Genomic DNA, 8,454 nt, shown 5'->3' on the forward strand with positions numbered 1-8,454 from the left:
AAAGTCAGCTTTGATAATTATAAAATTCCATCCGTTTGAATTAAATTAAGTGATTAAATAATTAGAATAATCGCTGATGTGCCCATGTGGGCGTTGCGTTAATTCCACGTGTAAAAGCTTTTTAACCAGTGCACTAAATGTTCTTGAATAATAAACAAACCTTATTTGCCATTTTGAAAGCGAGTTTTTCTTTATGAAAAAATAGCAAGTATCAATGCTATGCTATTTTGCATAAATGCCTATAAAGTTTCTCGATTTAAACAGTCTAACCGCGTAACAAATATGCAAATATCGTACGTAAATATCGTACGTTAATTTATGTTACAAGTCATTTTACAAAGAAAAATATATTACTCGATGCCTGCATATACAACGTGCATAAATATTAATTATATATTTACAGAAAGAAAAACGGTCTTTTTTTAAAATAAATTTAATGGCGACGGGTTTAATAAAGTCACGAGAGTTGCTTTTTTAGCAAGCACAGTTGACTGAACGTTTTTATTAAAGCATCGACATTTTATCAACAATATTTGCTGAGACACTGATTTTATTGCAACATTGCCACGAATTGTTATACGAAATATCTTATCAAAATAAAACAAATGCGCCTCCGCAGAATAATTAATTTGACGAGGAAAAAAAAATAAAAGGGAAAGACTCACCAAATGCTGTTTGATGAAATTTCTCAGAGGAGATAACTTTCGGACGCTGGATCTGAAATTCCCTCGTCCGTTCCTGACCTGTTGCTCCCTTCTATAAAACAAAAATACGTTGAATTAGTCGGATAATTTTTTCTCCCGACTCTAATGTCAGATTCAGAAAAAAAGGTTACTAAGGTTACCTAATACAGCTTTGAAATATTTCATAAATATGAACATTAACAATCAATCTTCCTCAGATCTGATCGTGAGATCGTGAGAATATACGTTTAAATAATATTGCTTTACTTATCATTTGCATTGACTATAGCTAATTAATTTCTATTGCATCTGTCAATTTCATTTAAATATTTACATTTTTTGTCCCATAGTTTTTACTCTGTAGGAAATAACGTATAGGGAAAATATATATGTATTACAGCGTTCGTTGATCGCCTTCGCAATCCCCGAATCGTACTTTCGCGTACTCGAGAAATATGTAGCACGATACTATTCTCGCAATAACGGAGTAAAAAGCGTACTCGAAATATGCTCCGTATTCTCGATATGAAAAGATTTTCGATTTCCAGAAAGTGATATCGGATTCTGTTAGAGTCCCCCGGTATCACTAGCGATAAGTGTCGACATACCTCACCGTTCTTAAGCGAAACGGGAGTTACCCTCTCGGATTTTCACTCTTTACTTCAACCACGCAAGAAACCGATACAAATTCCTCAATGCCTTTCGCGGCGCAAGAGATAGCGACTTCACATTTGAATTTCCGACGAGAAGATACGCGCGTGAAGTGTATTATTGCGCCGATATTAGAATAGATAAAAATCTGACTTAAAATGCTCTTCTCTTCCCGTCAACAAACGTTGTCGCGAAGTGAATGGCGGCTTTTTTTGTATTCTACCGTCGGGGATTATTGCTTCGCTGCAGCAGGTTTACTTTCCCTTTATGAATTTCCAATGCTGTAATATTACGTAAAAGTATGTAATATCTAGGTATTCTGAGATTCTGATGTTTACCAGAAAAACCAAGTAGCTGTGTCGCAACTTTCCCGCGCGTCGCAATATTCCCGTCGACAAAGTACCGGCATGAACTCGTCGCGACTTAATTCAGTCCTTGCAAACATTGCCCACAGCTCGTAGTAATTAATGCGGTCAGGTCTTCATCTCACAAAGAAAGGCGTCAACTCAGAGAATCGTAATAGCTTGGAGTGCTCAGGGGTCTTAAAATGACGGACGTGCGAGGAAATGCTCCATTCGCGGAAACTTCATCGCGGGATTCACCGCGGTTATTCTTCCGTGGCTGCTTCCAATTCTTCTTGCGAAAAAGCGCAAAGCCCGGGAATTCGTGGGAAGTCAAGAAAAGAGGTGAGAAAACTTGCGAAAGATGGTATGGAAATGTCGGCCGCGATGTTTCACATTTTCAGTCTGCTCGCCAATGCGTGAGACACCGGTATAAAAGTGAACTACAATATCTATGCTATGCACGTTTCTTTATACATCATTCAGAAAGTGCTGATTATCACTTTTTATTTTTACCTCCTGTATTCTTTATGATCGTCACAAAAAGATCGTCAAATACAGGTGATATAATTGAGGTAATTTTACTACAAAATTGTTAAAAAAAACAAACAATATGTAATTATAGTATGTAATTAGAAGATTAACAATATAATTTTTTTAACGAGGCAAATTGTCTTATCTGACGTAAATGTTTGTGGCTATCGCACAAGGTATTTGTAAAATTAATTTTGCGACAAGAAACTTAGCAAGGTTTACACGTCATGATTAATTGAGTTGTTCGGTGGAAAATATCGATTTTCTATATCGCTGTTGTATGGGATATATTTTTTCTAAATTTTACTGGCCATAAATGTCAGGAATGGGCACAAAATACGACGATCGGTGAAATACGGGTGTACCGGCGGAGCACCCATGTGGAATATCAAAGAATAATGACTGAGAATCGAGGTGATGCGTCGGCGTCGGTTGGAAAATAGGGGAGGAATACCGATGAGCCTCGAATTCCTCTTTCCTCTCGTTGTCAAAATAGTTCCAATTTAGTCCCTCGCTTATTCCCGCAAAAAGTCGGGGGACAAAGTTCAATAATTGGGGAAGAAGATTGCCATCGAAGCGAAGCTCTTAAAAGTCCGTGACTTTAGCACAGTGGGCGCCGTTTTGTTTACAATGGCAACATTTATTTTACGGTTGTAAAAGCAAATAAATTCTTCAGTATTTTCTCAGAGAGATATAATTGTACGTAAGTGTAGGAGCAAAGTAAAATAATTCGACTAGTCATTAAAACTGTTTAGAAGTTTTAAACGTACTTTTATGATTGGACACACTTATAAATATCCACGTCTGATACGGTCTATTTTAAAAATATGTGTGTCATATACATATTTTAAAATTTATAAGTGATTCTCTTTTTTTTTACTTTCGTAAAAATAAACTAACGCTGGCCGTTCCACTTTTAGGCTTAAAGCGTCGGTAGAGTCGAGACGAATGGCGAGTATGTAACGATGTACCGCACGATTTGGACTTTTGTTTCACGGGAGCAAACTAAATTGCTGCAGCGAGCGGTGGACTTGATTTACCGACGTACATACAAGCGACGATCTCGTAACTCGTGCCTCGATACCCCCCGTTGCACGTGCAGCTGCGAAACATACACTTCTCCAGAAAAGCTATTCATTTTGCGCGAACGACGCATTTGTTGGGGGGAGGGGGGGGGGGAGTAAAGAGGGGAGGAAAATAATAGTTCTAAAAGTTACGCGTACGTGCGAACGAAGGAATCGTTTTGTCAGCCGCGATGAGACCTGCGTATAATGTCCGTGAAAGAAGTTCCCGAAGATCGAGGCGCGGATTTCAGCGAAACGAATCGCGGATTGTGAATTATATGACACGCTCGAAACGTTCCGAGTGTTTCGAAAAGAATTAACGTGCAGAATTCTTTTACCTCTTTCTCAATTTCGTGTCTATCGCCGCTGCTCTCTGACCAATGCTGTGATTTATCACAGATAGCGGCTTATTGACCTCCTTCTGTCTTTCTGCCCTTCTTTTCAACTGCAATTTATTATCCCGCCGACAGAACAGAACGCTCGCGAAACAAGTATTCGTGCGAAAATCAACGGAAGACGTTTTACGATCGTTTTTTTTTCTCGCTTCTGTTTACTGAAGGAATCTCAACAAATTTTTAAGACGAACTATAGCTACGAGCAATCAATCGTTTAAGTAAATAATCTTTCCTTTTTTTCTCTGAATGCACAAAAAATATCGCAAATTCGAGTGGAAGAGAGGAAGAAATGGAATAGAACAAAGAACGACGGTTGTCATCTTGACACAGTTGATAGATATATGGCAGATAAAAATAAAAAAACAGAATAATAAATTTGTAATGTACTTTAAGTCAGGCTAGAGAAGAAAAGAATATTTCGGAAATCATTGGGCAAAATATAAAATTTTACAAATAATCTACGGTTTTCGCAATTTTTGCTTTTAGACATGTACAAAAATCTAGTGCAATAATTAAATCGTTATTAACGTCATAATTATTGAAAACGAGCATGGTGAGTGACGCAGATGAGCATAGGAAATCAATCGGCCATACTTACAGCAATAATTTCGTTTCATTGTCATCCGCGTCGATGGCGACGTGACTCAAAGCCGGAAGACTGCTTGCTTCGCAGGGCGGACTACTTAGATCTAAAAAAGAAAAAAAGCCTTTTTCAAAGAGGCACGTCGACGAGAATTGCGTCTCGCTTATATGAATTTCACCGGAGAATATAAAGCTTAATCTTGTCTAAGGGAAGGGTGTATAATCCCCTGGGAGGGATTCAGAAAAATTAAGTTGTTAGCTAGCTCGACCTGACTTCTATATCCTTATAAAATCTAAAGAAAATTTCGTGTCTCGTCGCGTCGATATTTCACAACGATTAATCACTTTCTAGAAATTAGCCGGACAATTAATCGTAAATTCGATGAACTTACGGAAGTGGTAATAAAACATTTGAAAGTGTGTCGTAATAAACAATTTGAACAAAAGAGTGAGAGGAACATATAAAATCGTTTATAATTTTCGTTAAACATACAGTTAAGTTAGGAAGTTAACGAATAAGAAAAAATAAAAAAGAAAAGTCGAAATAATTTTAAAATTGATCGCCCTCTCACTCACTGTAATAATAATTGTATAATGAATAATAAACAATATAATCACCTATATTGGAGTGATAATAATCGCTGTGCCGTCCGTAAGGGGATGCTGACGGATGTGACAGAGTATTCACCCTTCGTCTAAGATTAGTGGCCTGCAAAACAAATGGGAACGTCTCATATAAATCCTAAGTTTAAGAGATCGATCGATTGTATAGGTACATTCGAAAAAGGTCGCATAAAACTCGGCGTCGCTGTCGCTATTGACAAACGATATAAACCAGTAACGAGAAGATTACCATGAAAAAGGATAGGTACGACGAAGCATCACTGCGCGTGAGGTCTTCGTGATTTCGATAAAAGATTCATACAGCACCCGGGATGGTTTTTTTTTTCATGCTGGGATTAAGACTTGTGTCCTATTAGGAAGGGGGATTTAATGTGATCGTTAAGTTTTAAAAGCTTGCTTCTTGCTATTCAGAGGCTTCTCCTTACGAAAAAAGGTGATGTGTTTTTATATATACATCAAATTTTTTGTGCAAACACTGGTCGCATTATCGAGTGCGTACTGAGTGCAATTGTAAAAAATAAATAAACGAATAAGAACGTAATAAGAATCGTACTATGTGTTATTTACTTATTTGCAGCTTTCCGATGTCTTTCCTTTCATAAGAAATCTTGATGAACATCAAAGTATTGTAATCATCGCGAAATTATATATATAACTTTACATGATATCACATATAAATTGTACGCACAATAATATGTATCTCGCGATTTATTTGAGTCTTATTTTTAAAGAAGAACTCGAAAACAATGTATTGTAAATGCATTATTTAAGAAGAATTGCATGTACAGTAGTTTTTTTTCAAAGTTTTTTGTTTTATGTGATCTCAAGAAAATAAATATTAAATAAAAATTACATACATGAATTACAATTGCAGTACGTTTTACACTGCAGTAGATGTATTACTATTATTATAATATTAACAACATAACGTTAGAAAATATGTAAATTTAAACATTAAAAAATAAAGAAAATAACATTTAAATATATGTATATCCTAAAACGTACGTATTGACATTTGATACTTCTGGCGCTATTAAATTAAACTGTTATTTTATTAATATTTACATTAACAAAATAGCAATTTAATTTAAAATTTTAAACAACTAGTTAGATATCCTGTATCAAATTATATTATTCACGTATACATTCCCATTACTGTTAACTTGACATGCATAGATATACATTATTTTGTATAATACTATTTTAATTATGAATGCCGATATCGTGCGGTATGCTTTGTGAATCGAGAATGAATTTTAAAACGCGGTTTGTTTCAACCATGCAAACCATCGCGAATCATTCTCGTTGGAATTTATGCGCTGTGACATGATTCTGTGTCACGTTAATGAGAAGGACGCTCAATATAATATGTCCGTATATGTATATTTATATTATTTATAATGCAATCTATTTTTCATACTGCACGTTTTTAAACACACATGCATAATAAACAGGATAATAAATCTGAGTGCAACGAGAACAAAAATAAAGTAGCGTCTAGAAGGAGATTTACGAAAAAATTCATAAACTTTAGCACCATTCAACAGTCGTCGTCGCCATTAATTCTCAACGTGAAAACAAGACAAGTTGTTCGCCAAGTTTTCTGAGAAGAAAAAGCGTCTATACGTGATGCAAGAAAAAAGACAGAGAAAGAGAGAGAGAGAGAGGAGGGGGGGAGAAAAGGAGAGGGAGAGCGGAAGACTCATTACACTTGCAAATTTTTCATTAGCTATCTACACATAAATAGCACTATACTATAAAAACCACTTACTATCCTGTTAAGTACATGATGTTTATTACTTTTCCGATTAACCACACAAAAATGAAAAATTTATCTTGCTATCAGCGATGTTTGGCAGCAATTTTAACATCGCAAACATCTATTATGTACCACTAACGATAGCAAATTATTCATTATCTGCTAATGTACTACTACTAGCGGCTGATCATTCGTCGAATATATATGAATAGACCATATTATTATTATATTGACCATATTATTCGCGCCAAATTGTCGATCGTTGGCGAAAATAGTTGAGCGGCGTTCCCGAGAAACCGCTCTATAGAGAGCAACGTACCAATCGAGGCAATTATATAAGGCTGTTTTAGGTCAATTAAATTGCGGGCTCGTGAATAATCGCGCTGTGTTACGTGCGTTAATAGAATTCTTGAGATGTTCCCGCTCGCTTGGATCGCGCGAAGTCAGTGAGTTCGTGTAGCACATGAACGTGTAATTGTGCTACATTTTCAGAGATCTCGCCCGGCAGCAGAGATAATCCGCGAGTCAAGTTGTCAATAAGACAACGGAAGTCAGCGCTGCGAACTATGTGCACAGAGAGCGCGATTGTATCATGCTAAAACGCAGACACTGGTACGGATGCAAATGGGTTAAACGCTTAGCCGGTTTCGCGTGCAAGATTCAGATCTGATTGTACCTAAAGCCGCGATTCAGGTGTTTGGATTCCTACAGAACAATAGTCCCGGTTAGAATCCGGCGATATCGTCGGATACGCTTTCCTCGCGGAATCCTGGTTTACTAAAACATTATACGATACGGTTCTCAGCCTCAGAGTGTTGGATTCAAAAAAGCAGCCGGGGCGTACTTATTCCGGTCCGTATTGCGAACGTTCCGCAGTTCTGAATTAATCTCTAATCCGCGGTAAATCCGAAACCTACGTTTTAATGGCTACTGCCTCGATTAATTAGACTTTTAATTAGACCCGCTTTAATTAAAGCTGATCCACGAATAAAACAAGAAGATTTATTTACCTGCCAAGGTTAATTACAACAAGTGTGCATTCGAACTTTTATGACACGCTACTAACCTCCCTATAGAATTATGATTTGATAGTCAGAGCTAATCGATATTTTCACAAGCAAGAATGCTTCAACACTTAAATTACCATTGGTGTTTTAACCGCCACATAAATCAATAGTCTCGATTCGTTCGTGCACGGCACGGAATCATGCTGGAAGCTTCCGGCCGAAAAGTTTTCCTTACCTCCGTAAAGTTAGCGCTCCGTTTTTAGAATTTCGATATAGCTGTAATGGTTCTGACCCGCGATGGGAATTCTGTCCATTACATCGAAATTCTAGCAACGAAATGCTAACTTCGCAAATGCGTGCCTCTATTCTCTATGGAACGAGAAAATTAAAAAAAATATAAAACATATATATATATATATATATATATATATATATATATATACAGCAGGATTCGCTAAAAGTAGAAAATTTGATTCGGTGATTAATGAAAATATGGTCGGACCTTTCGTCAATTCCCAACGGTATCAGGAGCTGTAGTCCGGTAAAAGGTTGTAAATTGAGCGTGGCTTCTTCGGGGCACGAGGGAGAAGGAAAAAAACTCGCGGCGAGTAACAGGATACTGATAAAGACCGGTGGATGAGGCAAATAGAATCTCATTAATCTCTTCGAACCAGTTTAACGAGACCTAAGCTCCGGATAGCACGCCTCTCGCAAGTTCCTAGGAGGCGATAAGGATCACGTTTAACTGTTAATTACGCCTCCGATGGTGTGTGAAATGTATATCAGACGACTTCGAGATCATCATGTATCTCAG

The 8,454-nt window shown here is 37.0% G+C and overlaps 1 protein-coding gene across 2 annotated transcripts in view; it reads right to left on the reverse strand.

Annotated features, from left to right (window-relative positions):
- LOC105448219 (pleckstrin homology domain-containing family G member 5-like) overlaps nt 1-8,454 on the reverse strand; it is a 90,855-nt gene that overhangs the window by 75,511 nt on the left and 6,890 nt on the right. For both annotated transcript variants that reach the window (XM_011686678.1, XM_011686677.1), the window contains exons 4-6: nt 4,869-4,959; nt 4,267-4,357; nt 666-756 (exon numbers count right to left, since the gene is read on the reverse strand). In XM_011686678.1, the coding sequence (XP_011684980.1) occupies nt 666-756; nt 4,267-4,357; nt 4,869-4,959 (273 nt within the window). The remainder of the gene's footprint in view (nt 1-665; nt 757-4,266; nt 4,358-4,868; nt 4,960-8,454) is intronic.

This window comes from Wasmannia auropunctata, unplaced genomic scaffold, assembly GCF_000956235.1.
Source record: "Wasmannia auropunctata unplaced genomic scaffold, wasmannia.A_1.0 LD336088.1, whole genome shotgun sequence".
Classification (NCBI taxonomy): Eukaryota; Metazoa; Arthropoda; class Insecta; order Hymenoptera; family Formicidae; genus Wasmannia; species Wasmannia auropunctata.